This window comes from Papaver somniferum, chromosome 10 (genome assembly GCF_003573695.1).
Source record: "Papaver somniferum cultivar HN1 chromosome 10, ASM357369v1, whole genome shotgun sequence".
NCBI classification, from domain to species: domain Eukaryota; kingdom Viridiplantae; phylum Streptophyta; class Magnoliopsida; order Ranunculales; family Papaveraceae; genus Papaver; species Papaver somniferum.
In genome coordinates, this window is record NC_039367.1 from 153,591,108 (window position 1) to 153,604,427 (window position 13,320).

Sequence of the window (13,320 nt, forward strand, 5' to 3'; positions counted from 1 at the left end):
GCCTATTTATAAGCTTGTTCAACCGACTAGCACATATCCTAGAGTTCTCTAGAGAATGTTTAAGATATGACACACAAATGCCGACCTCACCTTTTCTAGTTTTTTCTTTGCATGTTTGACTGTCCAAGATTATTCTGGACATTTCTTTTCTTATCTTTAACCGACCCAGTTCACATTACAACTAACTTCTTTAGCTAACTCTAGATTATTCCACTAACTTCATTAACACTTGTTCACATTAATCTTGATTACAAATTAGTCTATCCAACAGTCATCGGATCAACATTAAGCAGTTCAATTTCACTCTCCAACCAGGACAGGTTCTGACTCTATTGATAAACTTGCTAAGCAGGAATGCTGGAAGTAATAAATGGAAAGGCAGAACTGGTAATAAAAGTAACGGTACCTAACCTGAACGCATCTTGAAGCTCTCAGCTTAATGTTAGGATCCAGTTTCACGCCATCGGAAAAGGCAACTGCTGCATCATCAAGCCTATGCGGCAAATGCAGAAAGTATTATCAAAAAAGGATTTTTTTTTGTACGGAATGAAAAGAAGAAAATTAACTGACAAGGAAAAATTGACGAATATGTACATGCGAATTTTAGGCGCAGGCCCAAAAAGATTTATTTTCTTACCGTCAGGCCCATAATTAACTTTGGATATGCTCGCACCCAAAGTTTTTTATAAATATGTTTTTACTCTATTACCCTCGGGAGTTTCGAACTAAACCGGTTTTTCTTTTCTCCTGAGAAGTTATTACCCTAAGCGGTTTAAAAACTTTCAGCAGTTTCTTTTCTCCTCCACCAAAAACTCTGTAACTGATTTGAGGAGTTAATTTCTTCTCCATTTAAACCCTAAAAAATCAATTTCATACTCTATAAAACCAACTTAGAAACTAGTTAAGTTGAAATTACAAACCCTAGAAAGAACAGTTCGACAAAAATGAACGAAACAGAAGCACAATCAGGTTAACAACATCATTTTATTTTAATTTCTTCTCCATTTATCACTTTCTTTTTCTTTGATTTTAACATCATTTTTACTTGTTGATGTTGAATTTGAAAATGGAGAAACAGATAGTGAAAGACCACCGATTGAGTTTACAATGAAGGCAAAGGAAGATTCTGTGAAAGAGAAAAAGGAATTGTATGGTATGCATCTATAATAAGTCATTTGTTTTACTTTTAAATAACATATGTTACGCAGGAAACATAATGTGCATAACTTGTTATGCAGTAAAAATAACTATGCATAACTGCGTAGCTTATTATGCATAACTGGTTATGCAGTAAAAGCAACTATGCATAATTGCGTAGCTTATTATCAGTAAAATCAAACATGCTGAACTGCGTAGCTTATTATGCATACTTGCTTATGCAGTAAAATCAAACATGCTGAACTGCATAGCTTATTATGCATAACTGCTTATGCAGTAAAATCAAACATGCTGAACTGCATAGCTTATTTGCATAACTTGTTATGCAGAAAAAGAAACTATGCATAACTGCGTAACTTATTATGCATAACTTGTTATGCAGTAAAAAAAACTATGCTGAACTGCATAACTTGTTCTGCAGTAAAAACAACTATGCTGAACTGCATAACTTGTTATACAGTAAAAGCAAACATGCTGAACTGCGTAGCTTAGTATGCATAACTGGTTATGCAGTAAAAACAACTATGTGCATAACTAGTTATGCAGGTACATAACTTGCATGATGCATAAGGCATGATGATTTAAACCCTTTCTTACTTTTAAGTACTTACTATATTGTATCTTTTGTGTTGAATTTGTCTGTTTCAGTCAAGCAAGTTGTTGATAATAGGAAGAAAAGAAAAAGACGTGAACCCCAACAAACAGAAAAACTTAAAAAGAAGAAGAACCAAGGTGAAAATGAAGAAGAAGAACCTTCCCCCTTATGCATCAATTATTATAAAGAAGGTGCGTTAACCTGGAAATCATTAATAACATGTTATCCCCATATAATTTCTTATGTTCAAAAAATAAATGCATAACAGGTTATATACTATGCATAATAGGTTATGCACACAACTGTCTGTTTAACAAATCTGCATAACAGTTTATGCATAAGCCTGGATAAAAGGCATATGAGGTTATGCAGTGAAAGTAGCAATTCTAACTTGGTAAAATACTTTTTTATTTTGTTATTTTGTTTGTGCAGTTAAGGCTAAGACCAAGCCTGCAACTCAAGGAGGTACTTATAGAGCAGGTTTTCCAAGGATACTTGCATTGTTCAATAGGATAAGGGAAAGAGGTGGTTTTAGTCCGTTGCAGGCTAATATGATCAATGTGTCTCCATTTGGGAAAGTCTATAACTGGTTAAATGCTGCGAACATTTCATACTTGGATGGTAAGAGCAACCAGCTGATAGATGAGGTCCTTCTATCATATGGCCATGATGATTTGATTCAGCATTCATTCAAGGTGTCAGAAAACAAGTCTATACAGTCAACGGCTAGTGAGCTTGCTGTTATTTTTCAGATGCCAAGAGTTAAAGGAAACAGAGGAAGAGATATTCTGACCTCAAAAGAAGAGATAGGGATGACTCAGTCACTTGCCCTCGTCAAGCAATTCCTATGCAAAACAAGTGCAGGTGCTGTGAATAAAACTCCCAAATCACAAGTAACAAAGGTGTGGATAGATGATATTGAAAGGTTGTTGATGGAAAAACTTGATCAGAAAGGTCATGAAGAGGAAGTTGTTTCCCTTGCATGCCTTTACATGCTAGTGGTTCTGTTTTTTTGTCGATCAATGGGACACTCACTGGACGTCTCGTATGTTGATTTGGTGAAGGATTTGGAAACCATGGATTCTGTATCTTTTCCTGATCTAATTCACCAACACCTGATGGATGGCATCAAGACTGTCAAAAGAGACAATCTTCTTATCAGGAATTGCGGTGGTTGCACTGTATATTCTCTTTTGAGTTATTTTTTTTTCTTTTTTAAACTTTCTTAAAAAATATCTGCATAAAAAGTCTGCATAACTAGATATGCAGTACCATAAAAATCTGCATAACTAGCTATGCAGTACAAATAAAATGTGCATAACATGTTATGCAGTACAAAAACAAGTTATGCAGTACAAAATGTGCATAAAAAAATATGCATTACAAATAAAATAAATGTACATAATATCTTTTTTTTCAGCTTTGGTTGGCTGAGCACTCTAACATAGCTGAGATATCATCATCAGACATTTTCAAAGTCAATCCCAATGCTACACCAAGAGCTGCAAGGTGGGACTTTGCAGCAATGAAGAAAGCAATGCTCAAGAAGCATATTTCAAGCTTAGAGGTACTTGTTTATTAACCTTAAGAATGAATGTATATTCCAAGCATATGAAAGCAAACATGCAGAACTGCATAACTTATTATGCATAACTTGTTTAACTGCATAAAATACGAACATTGTTTAACTGCATAACATCTTATGCAGATCCAAAAATAACTGCGTGACCTGTTATGGATTGTTTAGAGTATCTGCATAACTTGTTATGCATATAAGAAGTGTTATTGTTTTTGTTAAGCATTCCCTGCGTCACCTATTTTTTAATGCATAACATCTTATGCAGATCCAACATTGACAGTATGACAAGTTATGCATTGTTTAGGTTATCTGCATAAGTAGTTATGCATATAAAAGGGTTTTTACGCCTTCCCTGCGTCACTTATTGTTTTAATGCATAACATCTTATGCAGATCCAACATTGACAGCATGACAAGTTATGCATTGTTTAGGTTATCTGCATAAGTAGTTATGCATATAAATTTTTTTTTACGCCTTCCCTGCGTCATTTATTGTTTAACTGCATAACATCTTATGCAGATCCAACATTGACAGCATGACCTGTTATGCATTGTTTAAGTTATCTGCATAAGTAGTTATGCATATAAAAGGTTATGCAGTAAGAGCAGCTATGCATAACTGCGTAACTTGTTATGCATACCTGGTTATGCAGTAAAAGCGACTATGCATAACTGCGTAGCTTATTATGCATAACTGCTTATGCAGTAAAAGCAACTATGCTGAACTGCGTAGCTTATTATGCATAACTGGTTATGCAGTAAAAGAAAACATGGTGAACTGCATAACTTATTATGCATAACTGCTTATGCAGTTAAAATACAAACATTGTTTAACTGCATAACATCTTATGCAGATCCAAAAATAACTGCATGACCCTTTATGCATTATTTAGAGTATCTGCATAACTTGTTATGCATATAAAAAGTCGTATTATATTGGTTAAGCATACCCTGCATCACGCATTGTTTAACTGCATAACATCTTATGCAGATCCAACATTGACTGCATGACAAGTTATGCATTGTTTAGAGTATCTGCATAACCTGTTATGCATATAAAGTTATGCCTTCCCTGATGAGTTTTATTAAATCATGTTGCAGTTTTAGGAGAACTTTATAGATGAGTACAGTGCAATGGAGTTGGAACTCTGTGAAATCGAAACTAAAAGATTGAATCGAAAAGATCTGCATTGATCGTAAATTCAAAAACAAGCTTAAAATATCTAAAAATCCATTCGAAAACCTAAATTAAACTCTGTAACTTAAAATAATAGATCATAATCTGAAAGAAACTAAAACCTAGAATTGAATCAAGATTAAACAAGATCAGAATCAAAGATAAAATGAACGAACCTGAGCTTGAATTTCAGATTATCTTTGCTGAGTAAATTGAATCTCTCAATCAGCTCCTTCGCAACTCTCGATAATTCAATACTTCAGCTCTCGCTCCGGCTCTATCTCAATCTCTCAGAACAAAATCTCAATACAAAATCTCAAAACATAAAGTGAGGTTAAACTTGGAAATAAAATAAAAACAAAAGTGAATTTTGAAAATTTTGGGTTTCGGCAGAATTTATACGCCGATTTTGGGTGCACGTGTGAACTTTTACACGCGTGGGTTTGACAGTGGTGGAAGGTGAGAAAATGGGTGTGGCTGTAGTTTTCACTATGTACATTCAGCAGATTGAGTGCTAAGCCTGCCCTAAAAACGCCTTAGGCCAGTCTAGTCTTTCCAACAAGCATAGAGAAGCACCTTCAAAAGCAAGATTTCCTTTTTTTATATACACATAGAAAAAACTCCTGCTGGATAGCAAAGCTGCATCACAAGGTTTCAAGTTATAAAGGCCTGAAATACAAAGCAGTAGATTGATCAACCCATCAATGGGAGAAAAAAACACACAAGACACCTTGAAAGAAGAAGACTAAGAACTAATGAATCTTTAAGATCAATTTCCACATTTGAGAATGTGGGAAGACAATGATTCAAGAGAATTTTGGAGGTTAGTGGTTACCCATTTCAACTCCAGTACAGGAGAAACATGTGACCCCGCATATGGGTTACACTATGTAACAACTTAAAAAATCAACTGAGATGCACAAAGTTGTTTATAGATTAAGCTGATAAGAACTTAATAATTCTTACCCACGGCCAGCAGAGTAGACTTTAAAAGAACACATAAACTTAGAACAAACTTATAATTCACATAGATAATCAAACTAATAACACTAGACCTTCTTATATAGGCCACTGAACTATAAAATTAAGGAAAGGTAACCTAGAAAGGAAACTACTTCTATAACTAGGAATCTAAAATAAAATTCTTAAAACAGAACAATTTCCAAAAATAAACTAATGCCTAAAACAAGAGAATTTAGGGATTTCTAACCCTAACCCTAGTTTTAATTAACAGTTCTAAGTAATTGGGGATTTCTTATCATTCCCTACCCCTTAAGATTTTCCTTGACCTCAAGGATCAGTTCAACCATGGAGATTACTGGATCAACCTCATCTTCTTCTTCTGGTAGATTATCCCCAACAGCTGTGTTAGGAAACAAAGCCTTTTTCAGAAACGATACATGAAATACCGAATGTATATTTGACTCCTTAGGAAAGTCCAATTGGTAAGCCACAGGTCTTATACGCTCCAAAATCTTATAAGGTCCAAAATATCGTGGAGATAATTTTTGGTTCTTCCTTTGCACATTAGAATTATGCTGATATGGCTGCAACTTCAGATACACATAATCCCCAACTTGATATACAACGTCCCGACGTCCTTCATCTTCCCTCAGCTTCATTTTATTCTGCACCACTTGAATTTGATCCTTAAGCATTGATAAAACTTCATTACTCTTGGTTATTGCCTCATCCAAAGTTGTGGTTTTCCCTTCTCCTGGTAAATAAGTTGCTAATACCGGAGGAGGAATGCCATACAAAGCCTCAAACGGTGTAGTATTAGTTGAAGTATGATAGGATGTATTATACCAATACTCTGCCCATGGTAACCAAGATGACCATCCTTTTGGTTTATTTCCAGCGAAACACCGTAAGTAACCTTCCAAACATCTGTTAACCACTTCAGTTTGACCGTCGGTTTGCGGATGATAGGAGGAACTCATTCTTAATTGAGTTCCATGTAGGCGAAATAACTCTTGCCAGAAATTACTTATAAATACAGAATCCCTATCAGAAACTATAGATTGAGGAAATCCATGAAGTTTGATGACTGTTTCTAAAAACTTCTGGCCTGCCGATGTGGCTGTATATGGATGTTTTAATGCAAGAAAATGGGCATATTTAGTTAGTCGATCCACCACTACAAGAATCACAGTTTTCCCTTTAGACTTTGGCAACCCTTCAACAAAATCCATGGATATATTTTTCCATATTGTAGTAGGAATCGACAATGGTTGAAGATATCCTGCTGGAGAAAGAGTACTATATTTATTCCTTTGGCAAACATCAGAGCAAGCAATGTAGTCACTCACCTCTTTATGCATTCTAGACCAGTAGAACAACTTAGATAAACGTTTTACTGTCTTTAAATATCGACATGAGAAGCAATTGGAGAGTCATGAAACTCATCTAGTAGTAGTGCCTTCCACCTTGAAGTAGGACTTATCACTAGTTGATGTTGTTTATAGTAAACTAAACCATCTCGTACGGTAAATTTATTCTTGCCGAAAGAAGGCTGACTCACTTTAAAGATGAAATCTGTGATCCACGGATCTGTTTTTAGTTCAGCCAATAGGTCTTCCATTCTATCACAACTAACATAAGTTACGGAAAAAATTTCACCATTTTCAAATTTTCCAGAAAGTGCATCAACAACCTTGTTAGACGATCCCTTCTTGTACTCAATCGCGTAGTCACAGCCTAATAATTTTGTTAACCATTTTTGTTGTGCCGGTGTTAGAGCTCTAGCATCCAAAAAATACTTCAAACTTTGTTGGTCTGCCCGAATAAGAAATCTTCTCCCAATTAGATAAGGTCGCCATTTAGTAACCGCATGAACTACTGCTAACAACTCTTTCTCATAAGTTGACAAACCCATATGACGAGGTCCAAGTGGCTTACTTGTGAAAGCAATTGTCCTACCTTCTTGCATCAAAACCGCACCTATTCCTACTCCACAAGCATCACTTTCAATAATGAAGGTCTTTGTCAAGTCAGGTAATGCTAGCACGGGTGTGGATGTCATTACACTTTTCAATTTAACAAATGTGTTTGTTTCTTCATCTGTCCACAAAAAGCCGTCTTTTTTTAGCAATTTTGTAAGTGGTGCTGCAATATTAGCATAACCCTGTACAAATTTCCTATAATATCCTGTCAAACCTAGGAATCCTCGTAATGCCTTGACAGTTCTTGGTAACGGCCAGTCCAACATATCCCGTATCTTGCTAGGATCAACTTCCACTCCTCCTCTTGAGATGATATGACCCAAATACTCAACCCTCTCAGTACCAAAAGAACATTTACTTAATTTGGCCTTAAGTTGATGGCTTTCTAATATCAGGAATACTTCACGAAGGTGCAATAAATGTGCTTCCCAGGTAGGACTATAGATCAAAATATCATCAAAGAAAACCAAGACAAATTTTCTTAATTGATTTCTGAACACATCATACATAAGATGTTGAAATGTAGATGGAGCATTAGTTAATCCAAACGTCATCACTAAGAATTCATAGTGTCTGTCATGGGTTCGAAAAGCTTTTTTGTAGATATCTTGTTCATACATCCTAATTTGATGATAACCCGATCTTAAATCTATCTTCGAAAAGAATAAAGCTCCATGTAGTTCATCTAATAACTCATCAATGTCTGGAATAGGAAACTTATCCTTGTCAGTAGCCTGGTTTAAAGCTCTATAATCAGCACACATACGCCAAGTGCCATCTTTTTTCTTAACTAACAAAACAGGAGAAGAGAAAGGACTCGTGCTTGGCCTAACTAATCCTGAGTCTACCAACTCTTTAACAATATTTTCGATCTCAACTTTATGGTAATGTGCGTACCTGTAAGGTCGTACATTGATTGGAGCACTCCCAGGTTGTAACGTTATGCGGTGATCATGGCTTCTCACAGGTGGCAGCATTGTGGGTACCGAGAACACCTCACCAAACTTTTTAATTAATTCTTGTATCTCCCCTGGTGTTTCTTGAGTAATTTGTGCTTCTGAACATTGGTTGATTTTGCAAAAGAACCCAGTTGATCCCTTATTTAAGAGTTTCTGGATGCTATCGATGTTGGCTAACTTTACTTTATTTTTCTTATCTCCTTCTAGTCGAATACGTTCACCATCCCTCTTAAAATCCATGGTTAAATGTTTGAAATCCCAAGTTATGGGACCCAACGTTTCTAACCATTGGACTCCCAGAACCACATCGCATCCCCCAAGTGGCAATACATAAAAAGTTCCTTTGAACCCATATTTATTTAACTTATAATCCAGATCCAAGCATCTTTCTTCACAAGTTATTATAGCACCATTAGCTACCAACACCTCAAAAGTCTCATATTTAATTATCTTAATTCCCATTCTTTTAGGTATCGCAAAATCAACAAAATTACGGATACTTCCAGAATCGATAAGTATGGTAACTTTAGCTTTCTTAATTTCTCCTTGTACCCGCATGGTTTGCAGAGCTAATGATCCATCGAGTGCATGCATAAAAATCTCGACGGCTTGTTTTTCAGATTCTTCTTCTATAGGAACTTCATTTGTACCTTCATCTTCATCCTGATTGTCATATCTATCAATTAAGAACAATGTCTGAGTTTTACAGCGATGACCTCGGTGCCACTTTTCATCACAGTTATAACATAGTTGTTGCTTTCTTCTTTCTTCAGCTTCAGCCTGAGTTAATCTTCTAACAACTGGAGTTTCTGTCATGGGTTTTGAAGATTATATAGGTGCTCTAGAATTAAAAGGTCTACTAGTATTAACAACACTAGGTGTCTTTGGTGCTATTCTATATGATTGTTTTCGCAATGTTACCTTCTCATGTTGTAACCTTCCAATTGCCATTGCATCATGTAAATTAATAGGAGTGTGGGATTGAGCTTCTAGTCTTACCTCGTCTTTTAATCCACTTAGAAAACAGCTCACTAAAAATTCTTCAGGTAAATTATCCACCAAATTTGATAATTGTTCAAATTCTTCACAATATTCTACATATGAACCTGACTGCTTAATTTTAGCGAGTTTTGCTCCTGCAACTTCATATGAAGTAATACCGAAACGACTAATAATGTATTTCTCAAATTCTTCCCAAGTAACTACAGGTTTAGTTCTCTTCAACCACCTATACCATTGTAAAGCTTTACCATCTAAATTACATGTTGCCAACTTGATTTTCTGATTCGCAGGTGTTTCATAATACTCAAAATATTGTGCAGCCTTAAAGAGCCAACCTTCTACATCAGATCCATCAAACTTGGAAAAATATAATCGCTCACCTCCTCTTTTTGATTGGTTTTGTCCCTCATTATTCCCAACTGCTTTGCTTTCCACAAGCTGGTCGATCCTCTCAATTAACAAAGCTTTATTTGATGTCATCTCAGCCATCTTCTCTGTTAGCTCACCTAATTGCTTCTCCATAATTACTTGTTTTTGTTTTCGAGTTTTGGACATAAACAGGATACGCCTGCTCTGATACCAATTGATAAGAACTTAATAGTTCTTACCCACGGCCAGCAGAGTAGACTTTAAAAGAACACATAAACTTAGAACAAACTTATAATTCTCATAGATAATCAAACTAATAACACTAGACCTTCTTATATAGGCCATTGAACTATAAATTAAGGAAACGTAACCTAGAAAGGAAACTACTTCTATAACTAGGAATCTAAAATAAAATTCTTAAAACAGAACAATTTCCAAAAATAAACTAATGCCTAAAACAAGAGAATTTAGGGATTTCTAACCCTAACCCTAATTTTAATTAAGAATTTTAAGTAATTGGGGATTTCTTATCATAAGCTTAGGTGACACTGATTCAAGAGAAACAAAGAAGCTCTCTTTTTTGTGTAAAACGGGTGTAGGTGAGATTTGAAAGAAGCCACTGTTCTAAACCTTGATCCTAGATCTTGAAATAAGCACACAAGGAACAGCATGGAAATGGGTATGGGCATATATATTTACGAACTGATAAAAAGAAAAATGAAGGCTTCTACTCTATTGTGTTCCTAGATCATGATCTTGACAGACTTATGCTTCTACTAAAAATGTGGATATTCCCTGCATTCCCAAATGATCCATATAGTATCGCAGATGATGTCATGAATGCTTAAAAATCACTAAACAATCCTTCCATTTAAAGGCTATCAATTAAAGTAAATTTATTAAAACGCTTAACTTTAGAGTAAAAGAAAAGGTATATTTGAGTACCAATATACTTCCAGCCAATACTCCTTCCTCTGGAATGCACTTGTTCCCCTCGATTTACCTCAAGAAAATACTCCGCTGCTTTACGATTCGTCTGTCAGTAATGAAATTTAATACAGTCAATTTACTTGAAAGGATAAAATATATGAGCTCCACTGCATGGAAGTCGGAAACTGCTTAATGCCAACACAAACTACAAAGCTAATATCAATCCACAACTTCTAGTGATAGATGGTTTACAGTAAGCCATTGAAACGATATTGAAGTCATTTCAGTGTCAAAAAAGTAAGCCACTATTCAAAACCGCGAAACAAAAATATATAATGTTTTTACCTTTTTGTTGAACTTCTTAGATTTTGCATGCTTCATTATCCAATTTATGCTCCAGTCAACATATGATGGAATAGTAGAAGTGACAGGAAAAATAATCTCAACACCTTGACGATGACCGATAACAGCTGCGACTTCTCATGGCTTTAGACCGCGCTGTGACAAGAAAAAAGTCGATTTTCATGAACCAAACAACAATAGGTGACATCAATCAATCATCTCAGTGTAGACACAATAAAAAACTCAACGAAGGATCAAAAAAGTTGGGCCTTTCTAGCACAGGCAAGAAATAATCAAGGAAATCCCTCTGATCATTCGACTCAAAGTGGCCCATGGAGCTTTATAAAGACAAATGAGACGCTCATTAAGTGCCACTATAAAAACTTTTAAGTACCATTTCAAGCAATTAAAACAGTTGATGCGCTCTAAATGAATAGAGACCAAAAGTTAAATAAGCTCACTATATATTCGTAACATTTGGATCTGGACCAGCTTGCAGCAGCTTGATGATTTGTGTTACCCCCACTGCGAGTGGAAGAGCTTTTATTCCATCTGGTGCACCATTTGGATCAGCACCTGCTTACACAGATGACAAAAACGTTTACTAGAGCAAGTTATATAGGCTATATCTACAAACCCAAAAATTGAATAGGTAAACAAATTGAGGCACCCAACAACCACAACACCAAACAATCCTAAGATACGCATGTATCATGAAAACACCATCATCACTCCCTAAAAAGACCCACTTAAAAGAAATGGAACCAAGAGAAACATGGAAAATTCCCTAATTTACATCTGAAATCAAGGAAAAGAAATTTAATCTGCATGGATAAAATAGGATAAAGTTTACACAAACTGTACATAATCTGAGAAGTAAAAACTTGAATCATTGATACTAGTCTAAATTGATGCTGATAAAGTTAAACAGGAATGTAGAAAAATATTTCTACCTTCAGTAATAGCTTCACGCATTGCCAAGATTGGGAATCAATAGATACGTGAAGTGGAGTAATTAAATGTATCATGGAAGACCAAATTTGGCTGCAAAAATGCGACAGAAGGTAGATTCAGTAACCCCCTTTCTTAAAGAAAACAAGGAGAAACTGTGAAGTAAAAGGAATGACCCTATGTGATGATCATTTCCATGAACAAATATGTACTCAGATAGGAGGTGTATTATGATCAAACTAACATTCCAACAAGTAAGCTAAAAAGCAAAAACTTATGAAGCAACATTAGACAGGGATTCAACTCTACAACGACAGGAAAGTAAGCTTTTAATCGAAAGAGCTCACTGTACAATCAACCATTTATATAGGATTTAGCTTTAAATTGTTCTTCAAAAATTTTTAAAAAAAAATGTCGTGTTCAAGTCTGATCAGGATGAAGTCTAGGTTATACTTTAGAAATCACTTGAGTATTAGCTAAACAGATAGCCAAACGTTCATGAATAAAAGGTAAATGCCACTCACATTGGCACCATGATCCAGAAGAATTTTAACAGTACCGTGTTTGTCAGCAGTAGCAGGATATTGTAGGGGTGAGGAAAATCCATTCGTAATATCCACATTAATACCTTTTGCAAGCAACAAAGGTTTGACAAAATTATGCCCTGCAACACAAAAACACATTAGGGCCTCATTTAAGCTACTCTAAAATGTCTGAATAACACATTAAGAAAGTTTCCAAATCAGTTGGAATGCAGCCTACCTTTCACAGCGGAATGATGCAAAGGAGTACAATTCCAAGCATCCAGTATTTCAGGATTCACACCCATTTCAAGAAGATATTCCACAGCAGCCAGGCGCCCTTTTATAGCTGCCAAGGATAGGGGAGTTTCACCTGTGAAACACATCACCAGAAAGGGTATAATTACACACACTCGTGCTTAACAATTTCTGAGAATATTACATGTTTCACAAGAAGTGAAAACGATAGGTGTGTAAGTGCATCACAGAAAAAATAAGAAAAACATGGAAAAAATCAAATGTTTGAACCAGAGACTCAAACAACTTAGCATTAAGCTTACCTAGAGTCTTTTTCTAGATCTTCAGTTAATGAGCTCCATATAGAAGCACAAGAAATTCTATAAAATGCTGAACTAAAAACTGGTATTCTTCTATTTTCTTTTCAATTACACAAATATGCACAAATTAATATAATATATGGGAAAATGAAGACGGTACAAAATGGTCTTCAAAAAGAAAATTAACATGCAAAAATCTGAGCAAAATGTGATTAGGAGAATGTTTTAATAGTCAT

General features: G+C 35.4%; 1 protein-coding gene across 1 annotated transcript; it reads right to left on the minus strand.

Annotated features, from left to right (window-relative positions):
* Positions 1-11,515: 11,515 nt before the first annotated feature.
* Positions 11,516-12,913, minus strand: LOC113316574 (ankyrin-1-like). Its single transcript, XM_026564730.1, has 6 exons — positions 12,769-12,913; positions 12,531-12,670; positions 12,183-12,265; positions 12,009-12,099; positions 11,852-11,879; positions 11,516-11,631 (listed from the first exon to the last, which is right to left on the minus strand). The coding sequence occupies exons 1-6, from the start codon at positions 12,911-12,913 to the stop codon at positions 11,516-11,518; spliced, it is 603 nt and encodes a 200-aa protein (XP_026420515.1).
* Positions 12,914-13,320: the final 407 nt, after the last annotated feature.

Excerpts from the sequence above, each read along its gene's own strand:
- LOC113316574 (XM_026564730.1), bottom strand. The coding sequence starts at position 12,913 with ATGTGTTTCACAGGTGAAACTCCCCTATCCTTGGCAGCTATAAAAGGG. Across the intron at positions 12,100-12,182 it reads GGAAATGATCATCACATAGG|CCAAATTTGGTCTTCCATGA; the intron begins GTCATTCCTTTT and ends GCATTTTTGCAG. Across the intron at positions 11,632-11,851 it reads TCTTTTCCTTGATTTCAGAT|GTGCTGATCCAAATGGTGCA; the intron begins GTAAATTAGGGA and ends CTGTGTAAGCAG.